This window comes from Oryzias melastigma, linkage group LG17 (genome assembly GCF_002922805.2).
Source record: "Oryzias melastigma strain HK-1 linkage group LG17, ASM292280v2, whole genome shotgun sequence".
Classification (NCBI taxonomy): Eukaryota; Metazoa; Chordata; class Actinopteri; order Beloniformes; family Adrianichthyidae; genus Oryzias; species Oryzias melastigma.
Window position 1 is genome coordinate 30,482,695 of NC_050528.1, and position 16,843 is coordinate 30,499,537.

At 40.9% G+C, this 16,843-nt stretch overlaps 1 protein-coding gene across 1 annotated transcript in view; it reads right to left on the minus strand.

Moving 5' to 3' along the window:
* Window positions 1–16,843, minus strand: part of vipr2 (vasoactive intestinal peptide receptor 2) — a 111,198-nt gene that overhangs the window by 80,206 nt on the left and 14,149 nt on the right. The window contains exon 3 of the mRNA XM_024264404.2: window positions 12,996–13,109. Within this exon, the coding sequence (XP_024120172.1) occupies window positions 12,996–13,109 (114 nt within the window). The remainder of the gene's footprint in view (window positions 1–12,995; window positions 13,110–16,843) is intronic.

Consider the following 16,843-nt stretch of genomic DNA (forward strand, 5'->3'; position numbering starts at 1 on the left):
CATAAATTCAAGTTTCTGTCACGGCGCTCGCGCTCACGAGACTTCAGACTCCAAGCTGCAAAAGTGCGTCTGTAGATGAAGCGATGAGAGAAGGAGGAGATCCTGCGTAATTCTGTATGACCCGCAAGGACCTCTTGGTGCGCTCAGATCAGACACTTCATACCGAGAAGCGCATTTATTTTGAAAAAAGTGTTTCCGTTACAGTTTTGCAAAAAAAATGTCTATTTCCTCCTCTAAGCGCAATTTTTTTTTTTCGAAAAATGCCAGTTTTTTCGAAACTGTGGTGTTTCCATTAGGAGAATTTATTATCCAAATTCCAATTTGCGAAATTTCAGAATTAATGGAAATGCGACTATTGATTATCTGGTTAAGGAGAAAACGATTTAAAAAAAGAAAAAAAAGTGGGACAGGCCGTTTTTGGGTTCAGAAATAATGAACATATATCTTTAAGATGTTTTAATTTTTAATTCTTTATAAAGGCAGGTGTGATTTTAAAAAATTGCATCACAATAAAATAAAATTTTCGAGCAGCTCACAAGTGAGTTGTGCTATTTTTAGAAGAGGCCTGCGGGCGACTGATGCGGGCGACGTGTTGGTGACCCCTGGTCTATAGTGTCAAAAGCAGCTGACAAATCCAGTAACACAAGGACCACGTGGTCTCCTGCATCTGTTGCCCGCAGGATGTCATTAAAAACCCTCAACAAAGCGGTTTCTGTACTGTGAAGGCTTTTAAAGCCCGATTGCAACGATCCTGGCTGTGACTGCAGCCCGTTGATCATTGGTGTGTCGCACAGCGCGGAGCGGTATCCTCAGATTTTCCGAGTTCACCCCGCGGCGGCTAGGCCGACGAAAGCGGGAGCACCGGGGGGGGGGACCCTCATCAAAGCCAGCAACAGGTACCAGGCAGACGTCAGGTGGATCCAAATAGCGCCACGTCATGCTAGGAAATGATCCGAATCCTGTCCGGGAAGTGGAGGATGAGCATGCCAGGTATGCCTTCAGCTTGACCAACCAAACACCGCGCCTCCCCCGCCGACAGGGGCGCTTGCGACAACAGGGGAGCACAGTCACCCTGAACAGGTGAGCCGGGACCTCAGAGAGCGGAGGTGGCAGAGGTTTCTGTCCATCATATCCAGTTAATTTTAGAGTTTTGACGTTTTCTCGAAGGTCCAAAAGGGTTTGTCGCTTATAGACTATCAAAGACTTTGCTGTATGAAGGATGCCAGAAATCAAAAGTAACACAAACAGAACCCAAAGCAGGAGCGACAGACGAGCAGCCAGGTACACCGGCGCCATCTTTACTCTTTGAGGCTGACTTGAAGTCAGCCTCAAAAAGATGGAGGTCCTCTACCAGCCAGCACCCAAGGACGAATACCACCTCCCTCACATCAAGATTGGTGACACGGAACTGAAGACAGTCCATCAGTTCACCTACCTGGGGTGCACCATCACATCAGACGCCAAAATTGACAAGGACATCGACAGCAGGCTAGCGAAGGCAAGCAGTGCATTTGGCCAACTGAGCAAGCGGGTGTGGAACAACAAGCACCTGAAGCAAGACACCAAGATAAGTGTCTACAAAGCCATCGTCCTCACCACTCTTCTGTATGGCTCGGAGTCGTGGGTCACCTACAGAACCCACGTACGACTCCTTGAACGCTTCCATCAGCGCTGCCTCCGCATCATCCTTGGCATCCACTGAAGTGACTACGTCTCCAATGTTGAGGTCCTGGAGCGGGCAAGGGTCATTAGCATTGAGGCCATGCTGCTAAAGACACAACTTCGCTGGGCAGTGCATGTCTACAGGATGGAGGACACTCGCCTACCAAAAGTCACGTTGTATGGTGAGCTAGCCGGCGGTCATCGGGACAGAGGGGCATCACAGAAGCGGTACAAAGATCGCCTAAAATGGAACCTGAATGCATGTCACATTGATGACCGCCGGTGGTCCACCCTTGCTGCTGACCGTGATGCCTGGCGCTCCATCATCCACACAGCTGTCTCCTCCTTGGAAGACTCCCGTATCCCCAACCTGAAGGACAAGAGGCTCAGGAGGAAGAACCGCAACACCACAGCACCCAACCCTGACAAAACCTTCCCTTGCAGTCGCTGCCGGCGGACCTGTCTGTCACGGATTGGTCTACTCAGCCATGAGCGCGCCTGCAAACGACGTGGACAGCCACCCTTGTGATCTTCGTTCGCGAAGCCAAGCCATGAATGAGGATCCATAGTTTATCCTTAAGGAGGTAATTCAGTTATATTATGATGTTTTTGGCACATATTGGTTTAAGTTTCTGCCAACGTTTTGTAGAGTTCAAATAGTCGCTAATGAAAATCATTTTGGGTTTGAGCGCCCTCTAGTGGCGAGTTGATGGAGCATCCTAGTTTGTTTAATGCATTAATGTGATTCATTTAGTTTCAATTTGTTTATTGTGTTTCTTTATCCTTTAGAAACCACACCCATGTTCAAACCCAGTCTCTGTAAACCAATGTTTTTGCAGATTAAAGGCAGTTCTTTCCAACCTCTCTGGATAGTGGTCCTTTGAGCCTGATGTGCTGCTCCTATTTTCCATGGCTACGTCCAGAGATTATGATGAACCAATAAGTCCCCGTCCACGTCGGATCCGTAGAATCCCAGGACATCTGGAGGACTATGAATTATCATATCCTTTATCTCGAGTTCTGCCACTGCCTACCATGAATGAGGATGTTCCTCCAGAATCTTTGAGTTCCAGATATATGAGGAAGTAGGAAACTGAAGACATTAGATGGCGAAGGATGGAAGATTGTATGATAACACTTTTGCTGTGCTTGACAATGGGTCAGAGAGAACGGTCATCCTCCCTGCAGCAGTTTGGTTTCTTGGTCTTGCTAAGACAGAAGAAATGCTAGTGCTGCGAACTATCAGGCAAGATGTGCTTCAGTTACATGGAGGAAGTGTATCCTTTTAAGTGTCCTCCAAAGTCAAGCCAAAGATGAGGCATCAGATTTTGAATGCTTTCACTGCAGAGCAATTAGCGCTGGCAGAACAGTCATGCCCAGCTCAGGATCTCAAGAAGAGATACAGTCATCGGCGAACACTGCCACTCAGAGGCTTCAGTAAGGTGAAGCCTATGATACTGATTGGGTCAGATAATCCACATCTGATTACGCCTGTTGGGCCAGTGCTCCGTGGACCTGACAGAGGACCAATAGCTGTTCACACTCCACTTGGGTGGGCACTACAAGGACCTGCCAGCTGTTTGCCCCAACAGGCAGAGGAGAGTGTGTGTCTACATTCAGCCTTTATTGCCCCAAATATAGAGCTCCACAAGAATGTGGAAAGGCTTTGGCAGCTGGATGTCCTTCCTTTCAAGAGTGAGAGTGAAGTCACACGCTCTAAAGAGGACCAACAGGCATTAGACATGCTTGAATCAAAAACTTTGCGTGTGCCCGTAGATGGAGTGGAGCGATATGCCACTCCCCTACTGCGACGTAAACAGTTTCCAACCTTGAAGGCCTCACAAGATGCAGTCATGGCTCTTCTAAGAGCCTGTGAGCGAAGATTAAAGAAGGATCTGGGCAAAGCGCAGACTCATAACCAAGAGATCCATAAATTGGAGAAGTCTGGCTATGTGATGAAACGTACTCCAGAAGAGGTGAGCACATCTGCTGAAGCATGGTACATTCCACATCATGTTGTCCATCACAGCAACAAAGTCCATCTGGTCTTCAACTGCTCCTTTGAGAATCAGAAGGTGGCATTAAATCCTCTCCTGTTACCAGGCCCGACACTGAGCCCAACTTTGTTAGGTGTGTTTCTCAGATTCCGACAGTAGACGGTTCATCAGTGGGGACATTAAGGCCATGTTCCATCAGGTGCGCCTTTTACCTGAAGACAGGCCTTTGCTTTGCCTTCTTTGAAGAAATGTGGAATGTGAGCGCCCACCTGATTTCTATGAGTGGCATGTGCTACTGTTCGGGACAACCTGCAGCCCCTGCTGTGCTACTTAAGCCTTGCAGCGACATGTGCAAGATCATCACAAAGGTAATGAAGATGTGTACGAGTCTGTTCGCTCTGCATTTTATGTGGACAATTGCCACCAATCACTCCATTCTCCCCAACAAGCGAAGCAGCTTATTGACAAAATGAGGGAGGTTTTGGCTGCTGGAGGATTTGAAATGAGACAGTGGGCTTGTAACATTCCTGAAGTGATGTCTCATCTGCCTGCTAGTGCAAGATCAGACAACTGTGAGATGTGGTTCACCTTTGACCAAGTTGACGCACAAGAGTCAACACTTGGCCTTCGTTGGCATTGTACAACGGACCCTCTAGGTTACAAGCACCACCCTGTTTTATACACCGAACCAACGCTGCACAACGTGTACAGAGTTTTGGCAAGTCAATATGAACCATTGGGTTATTCTCTTGGCTCCAGAACACCCTGTCACTCTTCTCATCCAACATTATGACACAAATCATATGCATCCTGGTCCAGACCGTGTCTTTGCCGAGATACGCCGCAGCTATTGGATCATCAGAGGCCGGTAGGTGATACGAAATCAGCGACAGTGTGTGGAATGCCAAAAATGGCGTGGCAGACCTACCTTCACCAAAATGGCTGATTTGCCAACAGCAAGACTCAGAATACACAAGCCCCCCTTCTGGTCAACCGGAGTGGACTGCTTTGGGCCCTTTACCATAAAGATTGGTCGAAGACATGAAAAACGCTGGGGCATCATCTTTAAATGTTTAAACACTTGGATCTACATTTGGATCTACTACATTTGGATCTACTACCCAGTCTGGATTCCGAGTCTTGTCTCATGTCTCTACGTAGATTCATCTCTCGCCGTGGAACACCGTTTGAGGTCTGGTCAGATCAGCAACTTCCGAGGTGGAGCCCGGGAGTTATGCAGTGCCTTCTCAGCAATGAACTCAGTCCTTCAGGAGCAGCTAGCCAAATCCAAGATCACCTTCCATTGCAACCCCCCTCACGCTCCTCATTTTGGAGGTGCTTGGGAAAGGGAGATAAGGTCAGTAAAAAGTGCGCTCCAGGTTATCCTGAAGGAACAGATTGTAACAGAGGAAGTCCTCATTACTGCACTTACTGAAGTGGAGGGCATGTTAAATGCTAAGCCTCTTGGTTACGTATCATCAGACATCGCTGATCCTGACCCGATTACTCCAAATCTCCTGTTGATGGGGCGGTGAGATTCCTCTCTCCCCCAAGTTGTATATGGGGCACCCGGTTTCATCGGCAGCCGAAGATGGAAACAAAGTCAGATCATTGCTGACCACTTCTGGAGCCAGTTCATATGGCAGTATCTCCCAAATCTCCAACAGCGAATGAAGTGGCTCACATCCGGAGCTGACTTAACTGTTGGTCAGGTTGTCATGATAATGGACTCTCAATTGCCCAGGGCGATGTGGCCAGTTGGTAAGATCACAAAGGTGTTCCCAGGACAAGATGGCAGAGTGCACTCTGCTGAAGTGTGGATCAAAGATCGGACATACACCCGACCAGTGGTGAAGCTGGTTGCATTGCCTCGGATGCCAGAAGATGATGAATAACATGGACTTTTTTAGGGAGTGTATTTGTTACACAAATCCAGGGGCGGCTGTAGAAAGGTCCCTGTTATTCTGTGGGACTACATTACCCAGAATTCCTAGCGGTCATGTGACGAGCGCGGAGGGATACAGTTCTAACTCATGCTCTACGTAGCTCACGAAGCCATGCGGTGAATCTGGGTTGTTGAGGCTGGTGTGCGTCATATAAATGTGAGTTATGAATAATTTATCCATAGTTTATCCTTAATGAGGTAATTCAGTTATATTATGATGTTTTTGGCACATGTTGGTTTAAGTTTCTACCAACGTTTTGTAGAGTTTAAATAGTCGCTAATGAAACTCATTTTGGGTTTGAGCGCCCTCTAGTGGCGAGTTGATGGAGCATCCTAGTTTGTTTAATGCATTAATGTGATTCATTTAAATGACCTATTTTGTTTATTATCTTTACATTTGTGAGTTTTATATATCCGTGGGATATATATTAGTTTCAATGAATGTTTATTGTGTTTCTTTATCCTTTAGAAACCACACCCACGTTCAAACCCAGTCTCTGTAAACCAATGTTTTCGCCGATTAAAGGCAGTTCTTTCCAACCTCTCTGGATGTGAGTCTCCTTCTGACAGAGGACCTTGCAACAGCACAATAAAAATTAACAAGACGCAAAATAATCCTTTTCAGGTATAAAGTGCCTTTTACGCTTAAAAGTTTCAAAACAGCAAGTATTAGTCAAGAGATTACTAGAATATACCCCTCCATCGTCTTCCTACCACTCCAACTGTAGGGACCTTTGAAGTGATGGGGTTGTCTGAAATTGTTTTAGCTTTCATCGCGGAGGGATGCTAAGCCCTCTGCCACCAGCGTGTTCCGCGTCACGCTGTGCCGTTTAGGATAAGCACTTTGCTTCATGTGGAAGCCCTCTAAAGCACAAAAGTTCACATGTAGATGTAAGTAATGACTTTTTGTTTTTACATGACTGTTTTAAAGTTATCACACCAATGTTATGTATTTCTGAGTGCTAGTAGCGATGCACCAACGGCTGACCAGCGACTATCGATGACGTCATCGAGGTTTAGTAACGTCTGAATTTAAAGACACTCTTTTTCCATAACTCTCTGTTTGGAGGGTTAAACGTTGAGGTAGGGAGAGGCTGTATAGGGGAAGAGTTCGGATGTTTCCTAAAAGTGACTCACAACTCCCCCATGAGAAAAATAAAAAAATGTATTGTGTTAATCAGTAGGCCACAGGAGACAACTTGGCCTATTGGCCTTAGCCATTTTATTTAAGTATAACGACATTTTCTACACCTGTATCTGACACAACAAAGCGGCACTTTGAATGGGCTAGAACACGCCAGAACAGTGTTTTGGCGCTCGATTGTACGCAACAAAATGGAGTAATTTACGTGCTACTTTTAGAACGTGCGTATAAAGCGGCGTTTTGGATGGCCAACACGTCGTTCTTTACGCGTTTTTGCTTTGTGATTTATGACCCCTTTCACTTGCTGCCATAGCACAAACGTTTTCTGACCGTAATTTCCCAAGTTCCCAGTTAATGCACCGGAACTGAGATTAGCACCTCATCGACTTTGATTGCTCCGCCCCCCCAGAACGGGGGTAAAAGCTTCAAAGCGGAAAATTTCAGATTCTAAACATTCATCATCCATCTTCTCGGCCGCTTCTTCCCTTTCGGGGTCGCGGGGGTGCCGGAGCCTATCCCGGCCACTGATGGGCGAAGGCGGGGTACACCCTGGACAGGTCGCCAGTCTGTCTCAGGGCCTCAATCACACACACATTCACACCTAGGGGCAATTTAGAGTCACCAATGAACCTATGAAGCATGTTTTTGGACGGTGGGAGGAAGCCGGAGTCCCCGGTGAAAACCCACACATGCACGGGGAGAACATGCAAACTCCACACAGAAAGGTCCCAGCCGGGATTCGAACCGGGGCCTTCTCGCTGTGAGGCAAGAGCGCTAACCACTGCGCCACCGTGCAGCCTCAGATTCTAAACAGAAAAACAAATTAAAACTGCAGAAAAATTTTGAAACGGAAATTTTGATTTTTGAAACGTAAAAACAGAAAATGTGAAGCTGAAAATAATTAGGTTAAATGAGAATTTCAGAAAGTTTTAGAAACTTGAAATTTTTTTTGGCTAAACACCAAAATTTCAGCTTGAATTTTTCGAGTTGTTTTATTTGGGTTTCCAATCTTTTTGACCCCAGTTTTGCTCCATACAAATTGTAACAGCCCCAAATGTTTATACATTTATTTTGGTGTTTTAATTTGTATTTTACATGCACCATCTAGTGGTGAAAGCCTGTGGAACAAACTATTTTAAAAAGGTTCCGCCCGGACTAATTTTAACTGCGCACACCTTGCTAGGCGCGCTGCTGCAGGTTCTCCGGTAAGATCTGTATTAATCAGACAAAAGATGTTCAATAACTATCAATGCAACTATTTGTTTATTTATTTTGTAAAGGAAAGAGAAAAAGATTTTCGAGCCAAATAAGCAATTAGCCCCTCGTGGATGCCAGCCGGCGAGGTTTGTGTGCTTTTATTTTGTATTTAAGTTTTTGTACATTGTAAGCTGTTGAATTGATTTTGATGCTTTTTTGTGTTTCTTTGCTGTCAGTTCTCACGGGTTGTGAAGACCAAATAAACCCACCCATAAAATCATCGTGCTCATGCTAGTTCCTCGAGGGTGCTACACAAGTCTTGTCACCTTTATTTTTAAACTTATGAATAGAATAAGACCAAGTCCCAAACTATTTGAGAGGAGAGGGGACTGAAAATTGATAAAAGAAAAAAAAAAATGAAAAGAAACCTTGATAGTTTTAAAGTATGTTTAAAACTAAGGGAAGAGGACTGTGATGTATGGTGGATGCATTGGGTTTGATACATTTGGTCCAGTTCACTGCCTTTCAGATATTTATTTTATTATTTGTTAAATATTGTTTGATCTTTTACTTTAAAATCCAAAATAAATATTATTAATACCATCAAAGTATTTTTACAGCATACATGTCAAAAATAGACCGAACACTTAAATGTAAAATGTCATAAAGCGAAACGTCTGCCTTAGATCTGAACCAAGTGAATTGATTTTTAAAAACTAAATTAGTAAAGACAAAAAAAAACAAGTTTTTTTTTGTTTCTATGAAAAACAACACAGTTAAATTATTATCTATCATTAAAAATACATTTAGCTGATTTCTTTTTAAAATGGAAGTTAAAGTGATCATTAAGTGAATTTCTATATGTAATTTTAGAGCTTGAACAAAAAACTATTTTTCTCTTACTTTTAGGATGAATTGTTGACATTGCACTTAAACGCTAAGTTGCTCAGCCCTCACTAAATAATACATTCTCTGTAAATGTTGAGTGGAAGAAGTCGCTGCAGTTACAGAGAGCAGCTGTGAAGTGAACTTGGCCGCGTTTAGATGTTAAATGATAACTCAGGGAGAAAGAGAGGGCACGGAGAGGCCACAGCCTACAACACCATGCATGCATAAACGGCTGATTCACAAGTGCGGCTGACACTGGAGATGAGCAAGTGTTGAGGCTTCATGCAGACCCTACGCGGGCCAAAGAAATCTGATGACTGAGTGAGCGTAATGCAACAGTACATCTGAGCCCACTTCTTCCACTTATTATCTAAATTGATCAGCGAGCGCAGCTGTCCCCCAATCCTCCCATTTATGTAACACATCTGTGCTATTTCCGTGAAGTTTAGCACCTCTGGAGATCTGTTCCACAGAGGGAACTGTCAGGGAGCTTCGGGTCTGAGCGAGCCGCCGGGTGCTTGCTAATGTTCAGTCATCAATGCAAATCGGGGCAGAACCCAGAACTGCCATGTGGTCGGCGGCTGGAAGAAATGCGATGGGTTCACGAGGGAATCCGCTGAACGCACAGAGTGAATCATGGGACATTAGGACTGAGCGCCAGATTTTGCTCCACGGAGGCTCCGAGTGCTTTAAAAACAATCTCCAGCTTGAGTTAGACCAGATCAGTCCTGTCTGTTGAAGACCTACTCTGATGAAAATTGTGTTTTTGGTGTTTTTAATGTGTTCTTGTGGCATTTTTTCTGATGATTCACGACATACATAAAGAAAAATGAACTTAAAACTTAAAAATAATTTATAGTTATTTGTAATTTAACTATAAAGCTGAATATATTCTCATAAGAATGATCTGAGTACAGGCTTTTCACCTTGCTCGGTTGCTCTCAAGCCAATGCTCTCTAAGTGGAGAAAATTGCCGTTCTAAAATCAAAATCCAAACAGAAGAGAAGGAAACAAGTTTGTTGAGTCCTGAGAAATGAGTGGAGTCCTGCTGGTGTTTCTCTTTATTTCATGCCTCCCCCATCAAGAGGGGAAGAAAAACTTGTCAGTGAAAAACCGGTCTCTAACAGTGGAAAAAAAAAAATAGGATTAAGTAACGTTAGTGAACAACACATTAAATACATACATGTCTAAGAAGTCTGTGGAACCACAAAAGTGAAAAAAACAACAGCAAAAATGATCATTCTGTCGTTTAGCCAACTCCATGCTCAGAACTTATAAGGATATGTCTGAAGAGGAGCACAGGAAATTTTAATAAACTCATCTTGGAGGCTGAGAAAGTTATGAATGCAAACGGTGAACTGGAAATGGAACTCACTGCAGAGTTAGAGACAGACCAGGACTAAAAGTAGACATAAAAAAGACTGCAAATGAATGTGAGCTAGAGCTGAAAGAAATTAAAGCTCTCCCCCAAGAAACCCTTTGGAACAGCTATGAACTATGAATTAACCACAGTTTTTCAAATGGCAGAACTGTGTGAACGTGTTGCTGCAGTATCTGCAAAAGAAGCTACAACAGCACGCCACAAGATCCGTGTAGACCTTTGTTTTCCTCGTCTGAACTGGCATCTGACTCCAAACTGTACGGCCGCATCGCCCCAATATTGCTCGTCATTTTTTTTTTACTGAAGTTAAAGGAAACAGTGGAGCAATGTGGAAACAAATTAATAGTCTAATTAAGCCTAAAGCTCTAGTAAGAAATTCATACAAGTTAAATCTGGATTAAAAAATTAAAACAGAACCTGTCCAAGTTGCTAATGCTTTTAAAACATTTTTTATTGATTCTGTAAAAGATCTTGCCTCCAAACTTTCAGACGACAAACTTGACCATAATAATTTAGCAACTTCTGCATTTCATAACAATGCGACAATCAGAGAAGTAGATCAATCTGGGGTGTTGAAAGCCATAGAAAGCCTGGATACTACTTATTCTAAGGATATATATAACATAGACACAGCATTCCTTAAGAAATATCTTAATTCGGCCACTGACCCATTTTATAAATGCTTCTATTAAAACTGGAACATTACCAGACACTTGGAAGAAATCATTAGTTAAGCCCATCTTTAAGTCTGGTAATACCACAGACATCAATAACTATCGACCAATTAATTTAGTTCCAGTGATGTCAAAAGTATTAGAAAAAATAGTGTCAGGACAAGTGTTAACTAAGTATTTTGGATCTCATCACTATTTACATCCACAACAGTTTGGTCTCAGACGGAACCATTCAACTGAGTCTGCGATCTGCACATTGTTGGAAAATACTGTGCAGTCGTTAGACAAAAGAGACATTGTTGGTGCTGTATTCCTGGACTTAAAGAAAGCGTTTGACACAGTAAATCACAAACTTTTGATTCCTAAACTGTCAACTTTTAACATGTCACAACAGGCAATTTCATGGTTTCACGTCCTACTTGCAAGGTAGAGAACAACAAGTAATTTGAATGTGCTTATGTTTTCCTTAACACAATGATTGTATCCCATTTGTCTTATTGCACCACTGTTTGGTCTCTAAGCAGCCAAGCTCCTCAAAGCCCATTGAGAGGCTCCACAATCGCGACTTCAAAAATTTAGATAAAAAAAAAACAATTTCTTGTCATAACTGTTATATTAAGTAAATGCACGATTTTAAATGTTATGAATTTCATTAACTACAGCCATTTAAAGCTATTTTTTAAATGTTTAACTGGATTTGCACCTCAACCACTCTCTAAATTTGTCCAAAGACTAGAAACTTTCAAGAGCAGCTGCAAGTGGAGACTGTATGTTTGGACAGAACATCTTCTCTGTGAAAGGAGCCACACTGTGGAACAGTCCCCCACCAATTTAAATCTTTAACTAAAGTGTCCACCTTTAAAAAGCAAGCTTAATTCTGGTTATCAGAGAAACAGCAGTGTGAGCACATTGTATAAAATATTTTCTAGCTTTGCTAAGTGTGTAATATGAGTATGGTTGAGTTCATTTTGCTACTTATTTTTAACAGTTGTTAATGAGTTTTTACAGTTTTTAGACAGTTTTTAATTAGTGTTACTCTTTTTACTTTCTTTTTACTTCCTAATTGTTGTTCAGTAAAAGTTCCACTAGGGACAGAGGTTTTGCAAATTAGCCACGGCTATAAACACTGTAATACAAGCATCAGATTGTTCTATTGCAACGATCTATGTTCTTTTGTATTTGTCCCTATATCAGATAAACAATAAAATAAAAATAAAATACATTTTTCTTCCACCGGTAATGTTACGTTGGAAGTGTGTGGAGCTGTAAGCAAGCCAATGGGGGAGCCTTTAAACAGAGATCTCTCAGTTATGGGGAGGCGAAGGGATAGGGGTATCTCCACAGCCCTGCTCACAACTCAGAGGCGAATTTCTACTGAGCTATTGCCGCTCTGCGGACACTAGCTCCTAGAAAGCGGCACAAGGTTTATGATTTTGCCCCCCAAAAATGACATAATCATGGAACACTTTTATACTAGATCAAAAGATGATCCGAGTGGGACTTTTAGCGGCAGCTGAGCCATGTTTAAAACACAAGTAGTCTACACAACAAAACAATCACTACACTTCAAAGAGCTGACAATAAATATTATAATAAATTGTCTTGCATTTTGTATGAAAACAAAGATGTTGTTTCTTTAAAAAAAGAGGAATTTGGGCTTTTTAGCAACTAATGTATTTAGTTTCTTCTCCAGCTTTTCTTCATAACCTGCCACTTAAAAAGAATAGAATAGAATAGAATTCAACTTTATTGTCATTGCACATGTCACAGGTACACAGCAACGAAATGCAGTTTGCATCCATCCAGAGTGCTTTAGCAGGTATAAATATGTATCTACAATGTGCAAAGTGGAATAAATAGCAGTGAAAAAGAATTGAGAACGAGAGAAATCTAAGGCAAAAATGCAGGTTTTGCATCCTAAACTAAACGTTACAATCATGTAAATCTGTTTATTATACAGTAAAAATATCTAGGGAATCATGTCAGGAAAAATTCCTGCTGACAGATCTACTTTGGTATCAGAGGTCACATCCTCGTTCCAAACATCCACGACAAAACACCAAAGCATTAGACACATTTTCTAATTAGTTAGTAAATCACAACTCACCGCTTCTGCCAAAGATGGTCTTAAGGGCTCGAGGGCAGGGGATCGTGACAGTCTCTCCTAATCCAGTGTGTTCCCAGCATGCAATGCTGTCCCAAGTTCCTTTGCATCCCGGCACTGTCAAAAGAAAAGTAGCGCAAGAGAGAGAAAATGTACTTAACGAGTACTCCAAAGACTGGCGCAGCAGTTTTCAGGTTCATCAGTGAAACTACTTTGTTGGAGTAAATAGTTGGCCTTAAATTACATAATTATTTGTAATGGATTAAAAAAGAAACATTTAAAAAATCTTGATAATAAAAACTGATTTCTTCGGAAGCAATAAGAGTTTATAATTAGGCCTGGGAAATATATTCATTGATCTAAGCTTAATAGATCAATAATCGATTCATAAAAGTAGAGGTTGATCTAACGCTTAGAGCTAAAATCCCCTCGACCTAAACATACACTGCTGACTAAAGAAATATCTTTATGAACTCGCAGACAGGAATTTTCCAAACTCCTTAAAGGAAATGTTTTAAAATAACCATTTGTGTTTTAAAATACAGTTTTTTGCTCATTCTTTCTTTTCCTTCTGGAATAAGGTATAATGATATAGGGTGATCGCCACCTATTGACCAAACTGAAACGTCCTCCAGGAGAAGCAGAACAATTGTTGGAGCTTCTCTGTTTGAGAATCCATGTAATACTGTATGCTATTAACAATCTCATTATTTCACTAATTAATGAAAATAAACATATATTAGTGTATTTTTAAGCAAATGTGTCCAAATGTGTAACCGGGTAAACTCAAAATTGAATTGAATTGTTTTTACCAACAATATTTTTATGCTTTTGTTATAAGAAAACAAATAAACAAATACCATTAAACACAAACTTATTCCTAAAATAAATTATACACATTGCAAACATTTACATGACAAAACTTAGATTCTTGGTTGGATGTCAGGTTTATAGTACTTGGTCAAATATATATAGAGCATGTAGATACAAAAAATATAAATTGAAAAATGTAGGACTGCAGAGGAAATTGAATTGAATTGAATTGAGAGAATTGAAAGAATAAATACAAATCGGAATCGGTTCGATCCAGGCTCTGGTGAATCGACTCAAATGAATTATGGAAATTGCTGCCGATATCGAGCCCTTTTATAATTTTTAGTATATTATTAAAGATTTTGTACTGCCGGAGAAGTTCCCCATTGTGGGAGTAATAAAGGATTTCTGATTAAAACATGGGGCGGCGCACTTCTAAGCAGCTCTGTTAGTCATTTTTTGGTCTTTGTGTTCATAAATACGACTGCAGGAAAAAAATATGTGAACCCTTTGGAATTACTTGGTTTTATGCATAGACTGGACACATGATTGTGTTCAATAAATCATGAAGACAAATATTGGCGTGGTTTAAGCAGGCAATGTTTTTCTCCATCGTTTGATGGATGGATTGATTGAGAAAAATAACACATCATGTGTCCATTTTGTACATAATTTGAGGGACTTCACATACTATTTCTCTTGCAACTGTAACATGTAATCTTCCTAAATTTACTCTTGACCACACACACACACACACAAAAAAAAAACACTTCAAGATACTTTCCAACAGTAAAACAAAAGCAGTGGGATGGTGTTTTCTGCAAAGTTGATGTCAGGAAGTAGTATTGTTGAGGGTCTACTGCCAGGATATCGGGGAACCCTAAAAGATTTTATAAATAAACATGAAAAATCAAAGAGCTGTACCAAAAGCTGAGCCACGGAGAAACCATAAGGGTGGTTCCACCCAAAAACTTAAATACACCAAAGAATTGCAAACCAAGCAAACCATATCATTTTTCTTAATAAGCTGAAGAACAGAAAACAAGCAGAAACGGCATTAATCCGTACAGTTTATCCCGCCGACTCCACGCTGCTGAATCTGAATGATCTCCAAATGATCCCGTGTGTGTTTGGAGCCGGTAATCTTCTGGAGCTGCAGTTATCAACCGGCAGACCCACAGGCTGCTTTATCCAATCACTTGGCCAAGACATTTGACAATCCAAACAAGAAACTTTACAGAGCCTTTATTCCCTCTATTTCATTTTTCCGTTGGGTCCTAAATCATCTGATAAACATCATTGTCTGAAATGGGCAGCTCCTGAAGTCTGCAGCAGGAACAGTCAGAAATAAAAAAATAAAAAGCAAAGATAGTTCTTTTTATTTGTTTTACTGGAAGCTGTTACTTCTTGATTTTAAATACAAAGAAACCATGAAATAAATCTAAAGTTGAATTTTCAGAATTAGGGAGATGACAATACCAGAATAATGATAGTAAAAAAAAATCTATCAAAATTCAACCAAGGTCCAGTTAAGTTAAGATGGAGAGTAGTTGTGTGTTTGTGTTAGATTGTATTCAGGTTAACCATTCCTCTATAGCTATAAAGAGACAAAAAACATTCATAAGATAACAAGGTTGAAAGTTTGATGTTTTTTTTCTGCAATAGTAATCTAACAAACTCTATATTTAAAACACATTTTTTTTATATTGTGCCAATTTTGATGTATATTAAGCTTTCAAAATAAAGACAAGTGTTTATATAACTTCTTTAAACTTTTTTTTTTTTTTACAGATTTATAATTTTCTAATCTGCAGCAAGCATGTGTTTAATTAAACTAATGTTTTTTTTGTCAAATAGCATTTGTTTTGCTAATTTGCAATTTCGTGTTTTCAATTCAGTTTTTGTTTTTGTTTTTTTTTTGTTTGTTTTTTGCAAATAAATGATCTCATCTGTTGATAGGCGGAGCTACAGGGGGGCAAGGGGGCATCGGCCCCAGACAAAAAGCTTTCCCCCTCCACTTGACCCTTAATTTTTGAGTCAATATTAGTATAATTACATTGACGAAGATTAAGAAATCATCAGTACAAGTTACTTTAAGCATTGCAAAAATTACTGATCTAATTGTTTTAATGCCTCTCAGCTAAAAGAATCATAGTTTTAATATGAACAATGATGAAGTGTTTTAAAGATGTATTTTTGATCTTTTCATTTGCATTAGACTGACTTTTTTCTCGATAAAAGCTGCTTTGATTAGCATTTTTGCTTCCATCTGTCAAGAAGTGTTGTTGGAGGAACCAAAATGCAGGAGACCAGATGACAGGAACCATAATACATAAAAACCCTTGGAGAACCAAACCAGTGGCAGAACAGAACAGTTGAGCTGACAAGGAAGAACTGAAAACCAGACACTTAAATAGACTGAGGGTAATAAACTGAAATGAAGACCGCTGTGAATCTTGACAAACCTAAAGCTAAAGTGACCGAGGGACAATTCAAAACAGAAGATGACCAAAACCTTAATATAGCTGACAAAAACTAAACCAAAGTCCACAATCCTCACACCATCTCCTTCCATTGTTTCACTTGCTCCGTAATTTAATTGGCTTTTTGTATTTCTGGGTGTGTAAATCCCTCTTAGTATTAGACGCGACTTACATCTTTTAAAGTTACTTAAGCAAATCTAAATTGTGTGTTTTATAACCTTCCTAATCACTGACAGCTAAACCTGAAGGCATGTTATAAAAGCCGGGGACATAACTGAGCCTCATTCCTCATGAGCGTTTGTGGCTGGAAGCTTGTTTAGACAGCCCGATAAACAGTAATGCCCTCATACAGTTCAGACTTTTTTGTCACCATACGAGCGCTTTCCAGCAAACACGAGAGGGTCAGAAAACACTCTAAAACAGAGGAGCAACCTTGACCCAATGGAAGGGTACCGCTCAACCCACAGAGAGAATGGCAAACAAACTGGACAAAAATAGCTCTTCCAGCTCTCAGTGTGAGCTTTAATGGGTGCCACAGAGCTAATGGCAAACAGT